Source organism: Lipophrys pholis (assembly GCF_963383615.2).
Source record: "Lipophrys pholis genome assembly, chromosome: 7".
Taxonomy (NCBI): Eukaryota; Metazoa; Chordata; class Actinopteri; order Blenniiformes; family Blenniidae; genus Lipophrys; species Lipophrys pholis.
The window spans coordinates 27,088,038-27,108,345 of NC_137638.1; the positions used below are offsets into that span (position 1 = coordinate 27,088,038).

The 20,308-nt window shown below is 44.2% G+C and overlaps 1 protein-coding gene across 6 annotated transcripts in view; it reads left to right on the forward strand.

The window, feature by feature from the left end:
* Window positions 1–20,308, forward strand: part of fbrsl1 (fibrosin-like 1) — a 313,228-nt gene that overhangs the window by 130,668 nt on the left and 162,252 nt on the right. For all 6 annotated transcript variants that reach the window (XM_080467382.1, XM_080467378.1, XM_080467381.1 and 3 more), the window contains exon 3: window positions 16,385–16,486. In XM_080467382.1, coding sequence (XP_080323508.1) covers window positions 16,385–16,486 — 102 coding nt within the window. The remainder of the gene's footprint in view (window positions 1–16,384; window positions 16,487–20,308) is intronic.

A 20,308-nucleotide genomic window follows, 5' to 3' on the forward strand; every position in this document is an offset into this window, starting at 1 on the left:
TTCGAACCGTTGGAGTGTTTTGTTTCATTCCATTTGTTTTGTCTCGTAAACTGGCAGCCGGTGGACAGTGTGCAGCCCCGTCTGCTTTACTTCTGGCACAGGAGAGGCAACCCATTATAAACACCCGATTTTCTGGACTCGGAGGCCCTGTTTACACGTTTTCTAGTGGGAAAACTTTGCTGTTATCGTTTTCAGAACGTTGCCGTGTAAATGCCAACATTTTAAGGAACGAAAACGCAAAAACGCAGAATTTTGACTTGGAACGTTGTCTAAGCGAGGCCTCAGTCACTTCAAAGTAGAGCTCAGGTCTGTCAACAGGGTGTCATGAGGAGAAAGAAACAAAACATGGTTTTCATATAATAATGTGAACCCAGGTGGGACTGGTCTAATTTGGCGTACATGTCGCGTTTCAATATTTGTCATATGACCGGCTAAACAACTGACAAAAGTCTGACTTATTGTCCTTACAATACAGTGGCCATTATTCCTTCACATTGTTCATCTAACTATGTTTATCTGTTAACATTGTGAAATGATTGAATTTTCATTAAATTAGCCTAATATGCAGCTTGTTAACTTATTTTACTCTTTATCTTAAATTAGTAGCTACAGTTCTCACACATGGTCATATGATCCATTGCAATTTGTGCAACATACAGGTTGGTCAAAGTGGCTAAACTCTGCTCTAGTGTATGCAGGCACTGCTCTGTTCTCGGTCGAACATCACATAACAGTGAGAAAAACGATCAACATGAATCTACACAATTGCAAAAGAGTGCGGAACCTGAACGGCGAGAGGGATCCACAGCCATGACAGTGAACCTATTTAGAGACTGATATGCAATCTAAAATCATTTCTTTTGGCATTTTGACTATTAAAAGAGCTTCATTAATGGCAGACGTACAGGAAGATCGGGACCTGAAAGGTGCTACCAGTTCCTGTGAGTAGTCGGGGTTGTAGAGTTGACAGATCCTCTCCCGCCGTCCTCCAGGCTTCCCTCCAGCTCCTGGTCCAGCCTGAGACTTTGAAGGCTAGATGTTGAGATTCAGCAGACAGACCATCCTCCGGGGAGCTGACATCATTAGAGCGGAGAGCAGATCCCAGCTCTTCTTCTGCTTCGGTGAGGGAAGGAGAGAGATAAAGGAAGAAAAAAAAAAAAAGAAGAGCAGGATAGAGAGAGGAGGAGTGGAGGGCGAGTTTAAGCAATGCAAGGTCAAGATCGCTGCACAATTACCCTGGCAGCATTGTGCCCTGGGAGGCCAAAGCCCCTGACTTCCCACCCTGCCAAGGTCGGCCGGGCCACTCCTCAAGACAATTAGCCTCACAATATTTTTTTTGTCATTTCCACATTCACCGCTCACCTCCCTCTCTCTTCCACAACTCCTTCACCTCCTGCCCTGCAAGGTACTTCATATGCGATGCACTTGTAACAGTCATTTCCATGTTGTAGACGTACTGTCTTCTGCAACTCTACACGTGTATTTGTGTGTGTTCTTTACCGCTGTAGTGTATTGCTGCCATCAAGTGGCGTGGCAAAAAATGCCTCATGCGAGTTCCAGCGCGCGCTGTCACCACTGCACATGCACAAGTCCAAACAAAGCCTTTTTTTTTTTTTCCCACGACGGGGGCAGAAGTGACACATTGAGTTTGCCTGGGCAGTGGCGTGGCGTCAGGCCAGGTACGGTAACGTATGAGACTTCAGTGCTGCGAGGGGGAAAGGAGGACATGCACACTCTCAATGAGACTGTTTATTGTGAATATGGGTCATCTTTACTACCTAATGCCTTTAATTTACAATATCATGGAGAGTTTTTCAAGGTAGTTATCGCTGTACAAAAGAACGGTTGGGATCAGTTTAAGTTTATGGCTCATTTATGAGTTTAGGGTTTACAATCAAATAGCTATTGACGTATTTCAAACCATGTCTCCATGACATTATATTACAACCACATGATCACAGGGCGACCTAAAGACCGTGAAAATGAATCATCCATGACCATCTTAACACCCCACCTTCAAATCTGTTCGAGTTACAGAAAAGAAACATACGTTTAATACCATGAAGCCTGATCTACTAAAGATAGGAGTATTAAAAATGGCCACACACTTTATATTTCACACACATCTTGTCCCTCAAAAACACAAAATAACACGATCCGATAGAACAAGTTTCCGGCAAAGTACTGGGAGCATAACTTTGATAACATTTGCGTTCTTTAAGATTAGATTTGTGTTTTAAGACATTTTAAAAGGAGGTGCAAATCATCTCAGCCTATTGTGGATAGATGAATTTACTCACTTAGCTGCTTGTGATTTATATTTGCAGACTTTATCATAAAATGTTTTCTGTTACACCTCAAGTGTCGACTTCATAACTGTTCATCTCCCATATTGTGTTTTTTATCTCTTTTTTTTGTCTAATTTATATTCATTTGCACTAACAATCCAATCTGTTTGATAACTTCCTCCACTAACACATTTACTGTTTGTGCTTATGGGTAGTCAACATCCATCCAGTTACTCTGTAGTGAACACAAGTGATAATGAATAAGGAAGTGATACCAGCTCACCGGGTCAAAATGCATTTGAATACTGAACAAAAAACAGTTTTTACGCTTGATGTCACTTATGTGGTTTTTTTGTAAAAAAAAAAAAAACACACACATGCACACAAAGAACAATACGCTGTAAACATTAACAATGGAAGTACACGGACATCCGTACGGCCAAACTACGAAGTTGGACTGTTATTCTGGGTGACTCAACTATAAAACTAACAAATCCCAGGAGAATATGGACTGGGAGTCATGACACTCGCCACCATCGTTGTTATTATCCATCTATTTTGCAACTGGAGGATCTGTGAGTGTTAACCACCACTCCACTATGTAGCGCCTTTTATTATTGTTATAAGTAGTACTCGTAGTTATAGTATTGTTTTATATGAACTTTTTTTATGCTGTCATTACTAACAGAATAACATTTTACTGGCATATTATATTTAAGATCCGACAGTTTATTAAGCAGCACGCCCTTCCACATGAAACGACTTCAATTTGAGTGAAGTTATCCTCGAATGAAGCCATGTTGAGATCCATGATATTTAGGATGCAGAGGCTCACGGCTGAGTTTGTTTATCCCCTGGACTCTTCCATGTGTTTCCCATCATGGTGGGATACAGGAGACAGCTTCATCTAAGTGGGTCCCGCCAATTAGAATGCACAGTGAATCCCCCTGTAAGCTTATTAAATCACTATTATCCCTATTAACACAATGGACATGATCCTCCACCACCAACTGCAACCTCGTTTTATGTAGTATACATTGCACGCAAAGCAGCGCCTGTCAGATCATCTAATGTCGTCAATACGCTCACACACACACACGCACGCACGCATTCGCGCGCACATGCACACACGCCAGGCGCACGCATAATTGTGCAGAAGCACTCGCAGATAGCAAGGCTCAAATCCCAGCGCATGTCAGCGTTTTGAGGGATCATATAGATGCAAATGCCGCCATGTAATTGCACAAGCACTAGATCTGCGCTCTCAAGGCTGGATGCTGTCATGTCAACGGCTGATTCCATCTGCTTTTCATCGTTTCTGTTTCTTTTTTTTTTTTCCTCCCCATCCAAGACCTGATTTCCATACCAACCCAAAGCTTTAGAATCCTCTCATCTTATCAGTTCTCCTCCTCCTCCCACCTCCTCTTCCTCCTCCTCCTCCTCCCCCTCCTCCTCCTCCTCCTGTTCAAACTCCACCAATCTTTTCTGGTCCAAGGAGGAGTGATGGAGCTGACAGCAAATAGGCAGATGTCATCTAGCTAAACACTAAAGTGACAGTGAGGAGGCCTCCTGCACAGTTTCTGCTCCCCCTGCTCGCCTCTGCTAAAGGTTCCTACTCTTCCCCTTAATGTCTGACAAATGTGGGCACTCTTCACGGGAGCACGTTGCAGTTTTGAAAGGGGAGATGCAGCCCCCACAACCACAACCACCCCCACCCCCACCCCCAAACGCCATTAATTCTACTTTTGGTCCCTGGTGCCTTTTCCCCAATTTCCTTCACGAAAAGGAAAACTCTTCACCCTCTTCTTGCCGCCTCTTTTGACCTCCCATTATTCTCAGCAGGCTTCATATTTTTGCGTGTCAGGTGTGCAGGCTGCATGCTTTCTGCATCTGGGCTCATGGGGATTTAAAACATTCCTTATGCAGGCCTGCATATAGAGATAGATAAAAGCCAGTGTGACGGCAGTGTGATGCGTTACCAATCTACCAATTTGCTGCAAGTCAAAAGAGCGATGATCCTTTGCTTTGGATAAACGACTTGGCTGGAAGGGAGTGTGAGGAGGAGGACGATGCCAAGTCTTTTTTTTTTTTTTTTTTTTTTTTTAATGCTGTGATTGGGTGAATATTACATATGTAAAACCCCTGTTTTACTCTGTCTATATCATTTGATTTTTTTTTATCACGGATTCTGCTTCTTTTCTTTTATTTATCTACAAATTCACAAATTATCTATTGAGGGAATGGATGTCATTTGCAGTTTAATCCGAAATCGACGTGTATACATGCTACATCTGCAATGTACGACGTGATTATCACTCTGTTCTCAACTGAAAACGGAAAACTTTAGTTGTGTTCTGGGTGTCCGTTTCCATGGCAACGGGAACACGGAAACATTTGGAAATGCTACTACGTCGTTACCGTGGAAACAGAGGAAAATGCTACTTTGTGTTTTCACTTGAACCACTATTATTAGCAGAATCACACTAGACATGTTTATTTTGAAGACATCAAAGAAAATGAACTGGATTCCATGTAAAGTGTGAATATTCGCCGAATGTGATGTAAATATCGGATGAACGCACACGTGGTTGTTTGCTTTTTGTAATTCTCCTTGCATTCCTGTCCTTTCTAAAATGAGCTCTTCATTTAGTCAAGCCAGACACCTTTGATACATTTTTAACTTCGTTATCGTCCTCTCCACACTTTGCTCCCTCATATTTATGGACAACCTCCCTGCCGTCTGGAGGACAGCTCCTCACACTTCATCAATTCGAAGTCACCTTTAAGCACTTTTTCCCCTTAATGCATGATCACTTGGAGCCGAGTTGATTTTGAATGCCATTTATTCGACGGCGTCGTTTTAAAAAAAAAAAATGTTCCTTTGGGTGTTGATGAATTAGTGGAAGTGAAGCTGAGGTTTGGAACTGTAGTAATGATTATTTTATTGCAAGACAACCAAGCCCAGAAGGTCTGTAACCAGCCCAATACGTGTAGTACGGACTGTGTATTGTTGCAAGCCATCACCTCAGCTCTCCTACCTTCCCTTCCCCTCCTTCATCTACCACATAACACTTCCTCCAAAATTTACTGGTAGTGTGTGCTGTGCAGGCATGAGATAACGTCCCAGAAGTTTTCCAAGGGCAGGACGAGTGCTCAGACATCAGAGGGAAGCCGCGTCGAGCCGAAGCTGATTCATTACATGTGTTGCATCTGCCTCCTATTAAAAAGCCCAGAGCACTCTGGCTGTCTCTGCCGGTGTCTCACTCTCACTCTGACTGCAAACTACTTCCCTCGACCTCGTCTCTCGCTGCTCCTCGAAAAGTCTTGTTTCTCTTTCTTCCCCCTCCACTTCCGCTTGGTTTTGATGAAACGCCTTCGCTCCTTGCAGATTAACTCCAGAATACAGCAGTGCAGAGTTTAATCAGGAGCCTCTGAAGCTGTCACAGATCAAATATTTTACAGTAAATGTCTAAAGTTTTATCACATACATGTGCACATTTATTTTTTGGGAGAAATGGGTTATGCTCACTGTCTTTGCATGGTTTTGCCTGGTTTTCTCAGGATGATGAATTCACGTTTGTCAAACCAAACCTATATTAAAGTTAACACATTGACCATCATCTGCTTAAAAGTGACTCAATGCACCGTCATGTGTTGCAAACCTGTATTGCAGGACTAAATGGGCTTGGACAAGTTTGAAAACAGCACATTATTTGATTATTTCAGGTTATAATGCTTTAGAAACAACTGAAAATATTGAGTATTGTGTCTCTAACAACAAAATTATGGAGACGTGTCAAGAGTTGCTTTTCTTGGTTGTATCTGTTGCTTTAATGGAATCAAATCAATTGTTTTAAAGTCTTTCCAGAGACAAGAAACACATTTTATGCAATTTTGTATTTGTTTTGCTTTCATCAGAAATAATTTTTGATTTACAAAGATGATCACAAGTACGAGCAAAGCAAGCATTCAATAAGGATTTTAGATATTATAATTAGGTCGTATAAAGCACTGTCCTAGTTTACGCTCGTGTGATACGGCTGTTGTTGGTCCGTCGTTTGTGTCAAATTCCAACTTTTATTTTAACCTCGTCTCTTATTGAATTCTCAGTCTAAAGTTAAACCATCTGGAAGTTTGAGACTGCTCATCAGCTGCCATTTTTTTAATCACTTGCTCATTTCCTTTCACTCCGCAATCTCATCTACAGTGTTTTAATTATGTCGCGGTGAACGATAGTTTTAGGTGTGTGTGTGTGTGTGTGTGTGTGTGTGTGTGTGTGTGCGTGTGTGCGTGTGTGATGTTTGGCGGACTTGTTAAAAGGACACTTTGTGCAGCACCCGTGTCGGCTGCAGCCGATAATTATTTCAGATTACATTAGAGGAAATTAAACATTTCTTAAAGTAGGTGTGAGGGTGACAAAGTTATCAAGTGCCGACGCAGGAGAGAGTGTGAATGTTACACTTCCAAAAACGTAATCTTTTTATTTTTTTTTGTTGCAGTTGTTAATAAGATCATTTTTAAGTGTTAAAAAATAATTAGTGGTGTTACCGCAGTCTTTGTGCGGAGATCGGCGGTGCCCGGCGATCAACAGAATCTGTAGTGAGAAGTGTGGAATTTACCCGTGTGAAAAGTGATACGTACGGAATATCAACACTCCTTATCATTTATACAAACAGGATGTGTGAAGTGTTTCAAACGGGCTTGAACTGATACAAACAACTACGGATTACTTGTTTGTTTAATATATGACCCACTTCTGGAGCGGTGGACGTTTTTCAGAGCGGTGTTAAAGTTGTGGAAATCTCCGTGTGCGGCGGGGCGAGCTGTCATTTCGACATCTGTCTGGACCGCTGATCCGTCCCACCAGCAGACCCTTATCAGCTGATAAGAGTGTTTACGCCTGCCTTATCTCTGCCCATTTAATGGCTATGGAGTAGAGTCATAAATGATAATTCCTCCCCACATGAGAGTTTGTGATAGATGCAGCGTGCCTGCAGTTATTATGGTCACGGCTTCAGCGCAGAAAACTCTTTGACCTGCATGTGGGATGCAAAACTTATCTCCCACTTTCTGGCATCTGAAAGATGCAATCAATACTTTGGTTAAAATCGTGCAACGAAAAATATTTTTGTTGGTCTGTTTCCAGTTATTATCCAAATTTTGTTACGGCAAGTCATCATCGGAAAAACAATTTTTAACCAGTATTTCCACTGATTCAGTGGCAGGTTTAAAGAAACATTAAACATCATTTTAAACTTATCTAATGCGCAAATAGCATTCAGTTGTTTTCCTGTGCGGGTATAAGGCCATGTTTTCAGGTGAAAACAGAAAACTTTTGTTTTCCTTTGGGTGTCCGTTTACATGACAACAGTACTTGGAGCCACTGAAAGTGCAACTTTATGAAAATGGTGATTATAGTGGAAACCTTTGAAAACACTCTGACTCTGTCTCCGTGGAAACAAGGGAAAAGGCAGCTTTTTGCAAATGCTCCGACTTGGTCTCTGTAGACGGAGGAAAAAGCAACTTTTCTGAAACGCTGCTCCAGTGCGTTGGCAGCACGGCCATAGTAATAGTTGTAAATACTTCACTGTACAATACTGCACAACAACAATGGCGGCCTCCAGAATGTCATGACTCCCAGTCCATTTTCTCCTGGGACTTGGTAGTTTTATTGTTTAGACTCAAATTATAATAACGATCTAACTTTGTCGTCTGTCACATCACAAAAACAGTGCCAACTTGTGGTCCGGAAGGGTAACTACATCGTTTTATGTCTTTCTGCCATTTTCATGTAAACGGAAACCATTTCGAAACGTTGCTGTGTAAACACAAACCTTTTCTGAAACGAAAATGATGCATCTTGGACTCATGGCCTGAATAGAGAAACATAGACAAGAAGAGGCCATGAGGCTGAATGTTTACAATATTACTGTATAGTTCAGCATGATCAAGTTGACTGAAGCTAACATGTTCGCCATACAGTGAGGTTTGGTACATTTGTATTGAATGAAGTACTATAAAAAAGACATAGGATTGTGTGTCTTCTTGTTAACTCAGTAAAGTTTCCTCCCAGCTATTAGAAAGTCTGGTGTAATACTCACTGAATTGAGAGGTACACACTTGAAAGTGAATGAAAAATGTTCTCCAACTCTCCGAAAGGTCTCGCTGACCACAAACTGTGAATGTACCGCAGCTTGTTATATGGAGACTTTGAACATGCCCTCTTTTTAGTGAGCCAAAGTGAACTTTGACTTGCAAAATTATCACACGAGTAAAAACCAAAAAAAAAGAGAAATGGACCAATATGAATATCATTTGAATTTTTCGGTAAGCGTGCATAAATCTTCCCAAATTCTCCGACTGCCTGCGATGCAAATCGCATTCATAAAAATCAAAGCGGGGCTTTTTTTTTGTTGCAGAGAAGCAAAGCGAGTGGGCAGATCTACATAATGTTGGCATCAGAAATGAGGATCTGTAGCAGATCTTCAATGCTGTCCTTCCAATAACATCATTACCATTTTGCCATCGACGGTCTAATTGTTGTTGTTAGCTTGGGAGAAAAGGCTGCCTGGGGGTGGGAGTCAAGAGGGAGAGGAGGGAGAGGAGGGAGAAGAGGAAGAGGAGGGAGCTTCTGCTATAAGGTCTTGCGCTTATCAGTGAAGGGCAGATACTATTCCTATGGTCGTGGCTGACAGGTGAGGTGTGTGTGTGTGTTGCAGTTGTCAGTGAACCCCCGGGACAGGTACTGAGGGATGGGTTCGTATTTGGGAGCGAGTGCATCTCCCCTTCCTCCTCCCCCTCCCCCGCCTTGTTCCTCCGCTCCCCCAGGAGGCGTATGGTGAGAGTGATTGGATAGACCCGAGGCCCGCAGGGAGTGCTCCTCTCCCCAGTTCATCTGTTCTAGACGGGGCCCTGCGGGACTCCCGAGGCTCTCCCGAGGTCCCCGTTGGCGGGGAATCAGGCCGAGGAGGCGGCTTGGCTTTCAGGTTGACTGCTTTGTTACAGTGCTGGGCGGTCACGGTGGCCACCCCAGTTAGCTTAACACTCTGCGGAATTCTGCGCCGCGCTCCTGCGCCGAGGACGCACGCCAAACCGGCTAATAGGTCACGCCCTCTAATTTATTTGCGCCATACCTCATTTGTAGGCAGCGTTGCTTTTAATCTGTCCAGTCTTGTCCCGGTGTCATTGCTTGGAACAGAAACACCGTCTCACTGCAATTTCACAGGCTCATATTTGTAAACCAGCTCACAAATGTGATGTAGTTCTGAGTGCAGTGGGGAGAGAGAGAGAGAGTTATGGGGGCATTTTAGGCCTTGTATAATATGTGTATCCCTTTTTATGTGGTCATTTATTATAAGGCGAGCTCTATGAATAATGTATGATTAAAAGGCATAATGGATACACTGGGACTCGTCAAAATAAAAGCAAAAATCCATTTGCTCTCCCTGTAGTAAATCCACTAGCTTGTCCTTGGGCTAATTTCCAACTTGGGACTTGGTGGGGGAGTGAGTGCATGTCTTGATTGCGATTTCGGGGAAGGGAGGTGTTGGTTGTGTTGTAAAGTGAGAGAGTGAGAGCCAGGCAGGAAAGGAGAAGGAAAAGTGAAATGACACATGGATGAGGAACAAAGCCCAGAACACCAACCCCCCCCCCCCCCCTCTCTCTCTCTCTCCCTCTCTCTTTCCCTTCTCCTGCTTCCCTCACTCTTGTCTCTGTCTCTCACCGTCTTATAGCTCCTTCCCCTTGCCTCAAAGCAGCTGCCACTTCTGAGCCTGAAGAAAATGAAGGCAGATGAATCAATTTGGCCTGTGGCCCTAAAGTGCACTTGTCTGCGCCCCAGCTTGGGCGGGGGGGATAATGAGCCGATAGATTGAGCCGGTGCTGGAGCCCGGCTCTAAGCGCCGAGGTGCCTCCGTCTGCCTCACCACCGGGCCACCGTCTCTCACACACACACACACACACACACACACACACACACACACACACACACACACACACACACACACACACACACACACACACACACACACACACACACATACCACCAATGCCTCCTTGAGCTGCGGCAGCAGTCTGTCGCTGGGTTAATGGGGGTGAGGGTCCTTTGCGCAGGACACTTTTCAGAACAAATTAGAGGAAGGATCTGTATCCGTCATCTTCAGCCCTCCCTGCATTGCCCCTCGTCTCCTCCTCATTGTGTACGTGGGAAGACCTGAGAGTAGAATAGAGCGTGGTAGTGCTGCGTTGCTGAGCATCAAGACAGAAAAACTGGGGTGGGTGGGGGGCCAAGGTCCAAGATCCTAGGGTAATGAGGACTGACACTGGGACATGGGTGAGGCACAGCCTCCTTCAGTGAGGTTGACAGGTGATGGCAGGCTGGGGAGAGACGGGGCGAAGTGAAAGGAGCCGGTGCAAAGAGAGGGAAAGCGAGGTCAGAACTAACAGGTTCTCAGATTTGAGGAGGGGAAAGGTGGGAGACCATGCAGCCCCCCCCCCCCCCCAATCCCCTGCACGGTGAAGAAGGAGGGAGGATCAAAGGAGCAGGACAACAAAGCATCACCCGCCAGCCTCGAGCCAGCTCCCTGCTGACAAGCCGCAGATTGATCGACACTGCGAGGGGAGCGAGGCGGAGTGAAAGGGAAAGTTAGCCAAGCCTAGCATGAACTGTTTCCGTCAATGCCTCGGCTCTCCCTCTCCAAGCAGGGGATGGGGGCTTTGTGACTTCACCCAGGGTTAGAGGAGTATAAATGAGCAGACCCAAGTCGGCACTGCTCAACTTGGGGGGAAATTAAGATGCTGGAGGGCTCTTTGAAGATAATTAAAGAGCACAGAGCGGCAGCCTCCAGAGACGGACGGCAGACATGTTCAATACCGAGACTAATGGAGCTAATTTCCAGTACATTATTCATGTAAAACACAGGCTTTCACTTAGCTATGTTTTTTTTTTCTATTCCTCTTGTATCTGTCTTAGTAACTCACCATCCCACCACCCCACACCCTAATACACACATACACAGGTACAAATACACACAGATTACTTACATTTACTTGCTGCTTCAGCCTGATTAACCGTGCCCCAGTGCTGTGCAGGCCGAAGCTCCAAAGTAAAGAAACTTTTTCCACACTGAAAAATCTGTAACTCTTGAAAACAGCTAGTTGGCCAGGAAGTGCTCCCTTCAGCTTGGCTGGACTGTATTTCAGAGGTGTTACCTTCTGACGGATAAGTGTTATGACCTTGGACTCTGTCACGACTTGAAAGCAGTCACATTTCTGGAGAGACCATAAGCACCTCCCTCAAGCTCGGTAACGTGTCCTTTTACATTAATGAGTAGACAAAAAAGAGAAAAACAACACATGAAAGCTTTACAATTGGGAGCTTAGGGCCAATTAAGCACCTCCCCAGACAGGAAATTAGTCCCTACCTTAATCACAGGCAGTCGAGGTTGCCAATCTTTTGTCAGAGTTGGTGAATTCCTGCCTAGATCAATTGCTATTCTGTCCCATTGAACTGCAGCTTGGGGAACGTTCCTTGCACGCTACATCATTAACCTAGGTGCCTAATTAGATGCTGTGCTCTGATCAATAGCCAAATTGATTGCTGACTGTGTAATGTAGCCCGCAGGCCCCAGAGGAGGCGGAAACACTTTGGGCGCCTTCAGGAATTTGTCAGAAACACTGATGCTGGGTAAACAAAGTAATCAACGGAAGCACTTGAAGGCGACGTGACGGTGACTGTACCCCAATGTCTCTGCCGCTGCGCTTGCCTTCCTGCTAAGGAGGATTGCTCTCTTTGTGCTCTCCTTGAGAGGAGGAAATCAAAAGGGCCACCATCTATTTTGAGATTCAAGGAGTGATTAGGCCGACAGCAGAGTGAGAGAGGCCGAGGGAGCAACGGGGAGAGGTAGAAGTCAAACCTGATTAGGCCCACCTGCCAGGTTTCTCTCCCTTCCATCTCCACACCCTGATTGCTTGGCTGTTCTTCCCCCCCCCCCCCCCCCCCCCCCCCCCCCCCCCCTTATTCTTTACCACTCTCACTCCACCCATCCCCAATCCTGTCACTATTGACCTCAGTGCACCACTAATGCCCCTTGGCCAATCAGCATGGCTGCCCTGGCGGCAGCAGGGTAATTAAAAGCGAATTGTGTCTACTTGGCATGTGAGCTGGTGGGCACAAGGGTAGACAAACACTCTCTCTCTGCCACCCTGCCTCCCTCCCTCTTTCCCAGCCAGGTGGTAGCGAACAGGACCTGTCAGATTAGCTGATGACCCTTTTAATTCTAGCCCAGCCGGGGGCCATAATTGATATTTACCGGGAAAGGTTAATTGTAGCAGTGATCTGCTTAAATTACAGTGGAGATCAGGAGACCAGGGCCAGACACCACACTTGCCACCAGGGGAGCTGCTACACGCAAACTGCTACTCAAATGGATTACACCCTGCGGCCATCACGGCTGTACTCCAAGGTGGGAAAGCAGCACGGGACGCTGTGATTGGCTGGTGCTGCACCAGCTCTGCGTCTTCCTTGCTGAGTTCGCCAACCTCCCATCTGGCTGGGAATTTGGGTACACGCCAACTGAGGGACTTGATGGCCTGCAATAAAACAAACCATCCATGTTGGCTTTAGGGTTACCATGATGTCCGCCGCTGAGCACACATGCTCATGTTGTATATTTAGGTTGCAAGCAGTGGCTGTTTTGTACAGGTTAAATTATTTGTCTTCACAAATTTGGTGTTATCTGTTTGTTTTGTTTTGGTTTATTTTGAAACTCTTACACTGGTCTCAAGAGGCTTCAAAATTAGTGAGTTCATGTTTCTGAGCTTGCTGGGTGAGGAGACCAGATGGCAATTTTAGTTCAGTAATATGCCAATTTAGGCTACACTGAGCATGGTATATAATCTAATCAGTCAATCAATCAATCACATTTTATTTATATAGCCCGTTCAACAGCCCAAAAGGTGCTCAAAATGCTTCACAACTTAAAAGCAACAAATTAACTTAAAAAGAAGGCCACGATAAAATATACAACAAAACAACACTAAAATTTACATATATTAAAAAACCTGATAAAATAAGATATCACCATACCGCCAGGCATTAAAAGCCGTTTTCAATAGAAAGGTTTTGAGTTATAAGACTTTATTTACACAACAATGTTTGACGTGAAAACATCGTTGATGGGTTTTCATTTTAGAAAATTTTTACGTTTACATGACAAAGAAACAAAATCAGTTTACACTGAAATTGCAGCAAAGCTGAAAATGAAGTACTTTTCATATTAGGCCACTAGTGGGTGCTGCTGTTTGATTTTGAGCAATAGGCTATAAACATTAGCAATGGCGAGTACTAGATTTGTATGGACAGTAGTTGGATTGCTATTACCGGTGACTCTCATATAATAAACTACGAAGTCACAGGAGAATATGGACTGGGAGTCACGGCACTCTGGATGCTGCCATTGTTGTTATTGTCCATTTACTTGCGCATGTGCAGAAGAATAATTTGCTCTCCATGTCTAAAATACAACCAAAATGGAGAAAGGCTGTTATGCTTCATGCATGACAATAATACGATGTAAACATTCAAGCATCTCTGCTGCATTGTCACACTCAGTATCTAGTGCTCGAATGTGTCTCGACTGACCCTGATGTTTTGTAGTAAATGTCAATCAATGGACACTTTGTTGGACTAAGTTCAAAAGAGCGAGCAGCACAACAAACACGTTGAAATCTGGCGTTGTTACTGTTGCAGAAAAATCTGTTAAGGTAACTAAGTACTACACATTTCAGTAGGGTTGCGTTTTCCCTGTATGGAAGACGTGGGCGTTCTCAGATACTCGCAGCACCTTTGTCATATATATGAACAGTAAAATCACAACAATTGTCTTTTGAAAATGTGTAAACAGGATTTAAGAAAATACCATTTGATAAAGGTGTCGTCGATTTTTGATTTTTCTTTTTTCTTTTTTTAAAGCTCTTTAAATCAGGAAAACTGAATTGAAATTGCTGTATATTAAGTTAAATGTGTTTATACGTGCTGCTGTGTTCATGTGTGTAAGTAGTTCTACTTTGCATTTAGCCAAAGTACAAACTGCTACGAGACACAGAGAAACTTTGTGTTTCCTTTCATGTTGAGAAGAGAAAGAAGTACGGCCCATTACATGTCAGTTCAAGTCATTTGTTGTTGTGTTGTCATGCATAGTAGCCTGGTTAGAGGCTGTAGTGACTGACAGGAAATGATATCATCTGGAACATGAGACATTGTTGTGCGAGTGATGGTTCTGTTTTGCGCTGTGATTTATTGCGCTGTCTGGAGTTTTGATATAAAATGGATTGTTTTGTCCCCAGCGGCGGTGCCCGGTTTGAAGCTCTTGTAATTTTCCCAATAAACACAAACCGATGTCAGAGGTCACATGAAGATCGATGCACAATCTCCAAAAAGTTAAAGTTGCCTTTTATTTATTAACAAACCAAACAAATGACTGACTTCGAGAATGGCTTAACACGTAATTATTCTAACAACATACAGGCGCTGAATTGTAGGTCATTAGTACCAGCTGCTTAAGTAGAAAAGCAGTGACAGTGTTTTTTCCGTTGTTTTTATCCGAGTATTGCAGATTTGTTGCTGCCCTCTTTTCTAACGCCATTGTGTCAGACTCTTTGTTGTGTTTCATCACGGAAGTTCTTTGCAGGCATCGTTTTCTTTTCATACAATTAAATCTTGATTCGGTTGTTGCATGAAAATTGAAATAAGATTGTTTCGCAGCATGGACTGACTCTGGGTCACATATGCCTACTTTTCCCAATGTATGCGTGTCAAAATAATCCAGAATATATAGAAGACAGAATTTGTTTGTTTGTTGCATCTATGCAGGCGAGATTTGTTTGCAACTCCACTCTTCATGACAGCAGCTGAATTTTAAATCTAAGTGTTCATGTCTTGTGGGCATGTGCAGCTTTTAGCCAGGATCACATATGCTGAAATTTTACAACTACTTTGGCCAGCTGCCAATGCAGTACCATTGTATATATAATTCTTCTACTTCTTTTTTTTTCATACATTTGATGCTCTATTGGATGCAATCCATCTTTCTATACCGCTTTATCTAACTTCTGGAGCCTTTTCTGTCGACACCAGCGTCCATCACTGGGAAAATACATAAAGAAAGATTCAAACACTCATGTTAACAGCCACCGGGAGTTTAAATTTAGTAATTAGAATCTAATGCATGCTTTTGGACTTTCTGAGGAGACTCGAGTACAGGTGATTCAAACGGAGACAAGAAATTCTTGCTATACCACTATACCACTGTGCAGCCACCAGTATCGCATATTTTGATCTTTTTTAACTACATTGAACAGTTAATTTAAAATGAAATACAGATAGCTCTATTTAACTGCATGAAAAACAAAATACTTTGTACATTAAATTATTTTCATATGTTAGTCATCATGTAACATTTTCTTTCATTGAACTGCACGAGCCTTCGTAATCAAACCGGTTTGGATGAAGCTCCTTCTGTATCAGTCTTGATAATAGATGCATTGATGGCACATTGGGCGTGTTGAACTGGTCAAGCCTCAGGCAAACACGAAATGAGCATTTCTTTCGTTCGGTCATATCCGAAGAGAAATTCATCTCAGGTCACTGATATTGATCAATACCAGTGACATACAAATAACCTCTAATTCAATAAGCTCTTTGCTATGCAATGATTATGTCACTTATGACACAAATAGCAGCAATTTTTATATTTATTGCTGTAATGAATCACGTTTCGCTTAAAGGCAAAGCCTGTTTCCGGAATTCAATAAATGAAAAAAATTAAGTGCCAAGAATGGCTCTGGCATGGTCTTTGATATGTGGCCATTTGATACAACAATTTTAATCTTCTCCTTGCCACTTTAATAAAGTAGCAAGTCATTTGGCAGTAACTTATATCAGAGCAGCTTTTAGGATTACACTTTATGCCTCACGAATGTTGAAAAAGTAGCCATAAATTCTTACCTCTCAGACTATATTACTCAGTTGTGGAATGAGTGGCTTTCTTTATTAGGGGAGTACATTATTTAAAGATGGCCTCTTGTCTTTCCTGTAGATCAAACCTCTGGCACTGCGTCCGGTGAAAGTCAGCGAAGACGAGACGGTGCAGGAGCTCAGTCGACCGCACAGGAGCAACTCCAAGGAGCAGCTTAGCGAGGTGAGTCGACGGGCGAGACCTTTCCCCTTCTCACAGATGTCCAACAGAGAGCAAGGCTATCCATTTTCACAGGCTGAAGGAAAGAACCCCTGAAGTGGGATATAGAGAGCGGACGGACGACAGCGGCACTGAGGCCGAGATCAGAGGACAGCTGGTTCAGTAGCTCCTGCTGTTCTCAGCTCTCACTTCATAAAAAGTCCCCGTGCGACGGGAGGAAGGCCGGCTGACTGGCAGGAAACGATTACGCTGGTCACACAGCGTCACCTACCTGGCCCGGCATTACTTAAAGCGCGGCGTGGGTGAATGTACACATGACCTAACGCAGCTCTACCAGGTGTGGGCTGACCTTGCCAACCTGGAAATGGAATAGGTTCAAGAAATTGTCCCAATTATCGCTTCGCTGACATCCATATGCCAGCACATTTAGTGGCTGAGTAGGTGGCAAAGCAAAATGGAAGCCAGGCATTGCTGCAGCATAAGGGATGAAATAATGCAATTTAGATACAGGGGAAGTAATGAGAATTTATGCAAAATCCCAAGCGGCTCATTTTAAATGAATGTAGAAATATGCTTCCTAACTAATGGCTGTCAAGCAGGCCTCCCAAACCTAACTAAATTCAATCAGACTGTTCATTTAGCCGGCGAAAGCAGGAGGAGGGAGAAAGCAAGAAGGAAGAGGAAGGGAAATGTGCCGCTTCCCTTTTCAGCAGGGATAAAATGACAGAAGGAGAAAGATTTTAATGAACTTATTAAAGACATTGTTTTAAGCGATTCAGTCTTGCAATTGAAAATCCAGCTTTTTGAGAAAAAAAAGGAGAGAAAAAAAAAAACCACCCAGCCTATTTTTTTTTACCCCATCTTCATCCTCTCCCTGCTTTTTTTATTTTTTTATTTTTTTTATCTTATTTTTTTTATGTAAGCCTCACTGCTCGATATCTCTGGTGCACTGTCCCCCCCCCCCCCCCCCCCTCTTTCCCGCATACTATTTCTCTTGAATTTGTGTAACAGGCTGTCTTTTAATGAAAAAGTCAGGAGGAAGAGGCGGGCTTGTCAGATAAAAGACCGACGCTTGTTGACAGCTCTGACAGGGATATACGACAAGCACTAAGAAGGAGGGGGGGGGGGGGGGGGGGGTGAAGGGGGCGGTGGTGGTGGTTGTGGTGATGGTGGGGGGAGGAGGAGGTGCACTGTTGAAAATGGCACGCTGTAATCGCCGACGGTGTTAGATGTGGCATGTCTCTCTAATCTGCTGCCAAATAAATGGTGCACAGACGCTGATCGCTGTAGCCATGCCATCTATATCTATCCATCTCCCTCCCTCTGCCTGTCTTTACCTTTTCTTCTCTCTCTCTCTCTGTCTCTCCCTTATGAGAGTCCATCCCTCCCTCTGCTGGCTGCTTTCCACTCACTGAAGGCCCGGACGTGACACACAGCAAGATTCTTCACCAACACCCTTATATTTCTTCTTTTTTTTTTTTTTTTCGGCTCCATGAAATCTCCACCACCGCACTGAGAGCACTGCTAATTTTCGTAAAATACGCTCCATCACATCAAAGTGGCTCCCCGGCTTTAAGAGCTCTTAACTAATGATGCCGCGTCGGCAACGAGTAAAATGGATTTCTCTTGTCTTACCGCCAAAGGAAATAGAGACAAATGCGACACGCGGACGCGCCCGCCTGCCCGCCTGTAAAAACAGTCATGCATCAATTTGGGAGCAGGGGGTAAAAAAAAAAAAATAAGAAATTGCAGGGGATGCTGTTTGTTCATTGCCATGGTTGGGTCTTTATCTGTTTATTTTGACTAGGTAATTGTGCCTGCAGTGCAGCGGGGCCCCGGCACTAAGCCACACAGGGATTAGGGAAATGTGAGGTGGGAGAGGGGGTGGGCTTCACTGCATCTGTGTCCTGCGGAGGAGAGAGGGTGGCAGTTGTGGTGGGTGCTGTCACGACTTCCAACATCCTTCCACATTCACCAGAATTCACTCATGCCCACCCACCTGCCTGCTCCCCCTGCCACAGGGGGCATAAATGATGGTATCCTGTTCCTCATCACGATCCAACCAGCTCGGATTGGCCCGCCTCTTGGCCTCCCTGCAATGACAAAAACCAATAGTCTGGGTTGGGAGAAGATGAACTGGACCCTCCCCTCTTATCGCCATGTTTTTCTTTTCTTTTCTTTTTTTTTTTGTAAGGAGAGTGGAGGAGGGGGCATGAAAATGGGGAGAGGATTAGGGGGTGGATTTAGCAACATTTCTCTTCTCCGAGGCTGTTTAGTTAACCCTTAAATGCCGCCGGCATCCGCCCCATCCCTTCTTGCCACCAACCACCATAACCAGCACACACACTCACACACACACTCATCCCCCTCCCTCCCTCCCCCATGCTCCCTCTCTGGGGCGGGTTCTTAAATCCTTTTGAAGTCCTAAGCGCTGCAGAAATCCATTGAGAGCCATGTATAATGGCTTTTAAGAGAGAGTGTTTAGCTGTATGCCGACCCTATGGCTTATGAACCGCGGGCGTTTTAATGGATCCCCCCCGTTCCCTCCCCTCTCTTCCCCCGTTCACCAACACTAAATCCAATGGATTGTCCCTCATTATCATTTAAATAAGCCTCTCTTTCTACTCAGAATGCTCCAAGTTGAATGAACTCTACATCGTAAGGCTAATTCCAAATGGCCTTGGCCTCCGTCCACCTATGGACTCATGCACTCGTACGCGCAAGCACACGCATACACACACATTCAAATGCGTAGACAACAGACCACATTCTTTCTCTGGAAGGCACTTTTGGCCTTTTTGTATCTGCACATTTTTGCCTTCAGTGTAGTTCATCCCGCCGTCTCCTCTGGCCTCCTCTCTGGTTGTGAGCAGAGTGGGAATAGCCTTTTGATTCCCACAGAGCCTGCTTTCCGGTTCACGGCATGACTCCTCCCTAATCGTCACCACAGGGGCCGTCCTGCGAATCAGAGGGGCACATAGGCGTTGATGAGGGCTGATGCCTAGAGCAGGTGGGGGAGAATGGATGAGGGGCATTGGGAGGGTGCAAAACAAGAGAGGCAGCGGCGGCGAAGGTGTGGGGGAGGTCGTTTTTGGATTGAAGGTGGACCTATGGATGAAATTGGTCTCGCAGAAAAGTCCCCTCCAGAGACCGAGGGGGGGTGAGAAATTGCCAATCTAGACAGAGGAATAAAAGCAGTGAAAAGTGGAAGTGGAGGGAGGGATTTAGAGATTGGTATTCGTGCTGGGCGCTGACAGACAGCCAGAGAACAGAACAAAACCCAGCCTTTTCTGTCTCTATCCTGCTCTTGTTCAGCATTTAGAGGACTGCATTAGAAAACACAGGAGGAGTTTGAAGGGCCAAAACACCTTACTAAATGCAGAAGAATGCACTCGTACTGAATCCAAAAAGAGACTGCCAAAACAAATCAGCAAAAATGAATAGAATATATTATTATTTTTACCATTTTGATTGCGTCTTCATCCCAAGTTCAACAGATATAAAGGTGATATGTTTCGCAACCGAAAAGCAAAATACATTTTTTTTTACGCATGTTAATTTGTAAATTATAGTCACTGAAACCTTGTTGATGCTATTCCTAATCAGCGCTGTTTGTTTTGCTCGTGAAGCAAACACTTGAAAAAATGATAAGACAAAATAAGAATGGAAGCCAACATCTTCAGCTGTGGGGTATCTGAGCTGTCACTCACGTTCAGAACAACAATTTCTACATCAAGGTGTGTTTCTTTCAGTTTATCTACTGATGCAAGTGATGGATTTACTCCTGTGTGCCTGTCAATGTCAGAAGGCGCTCTTGAAGGTGCA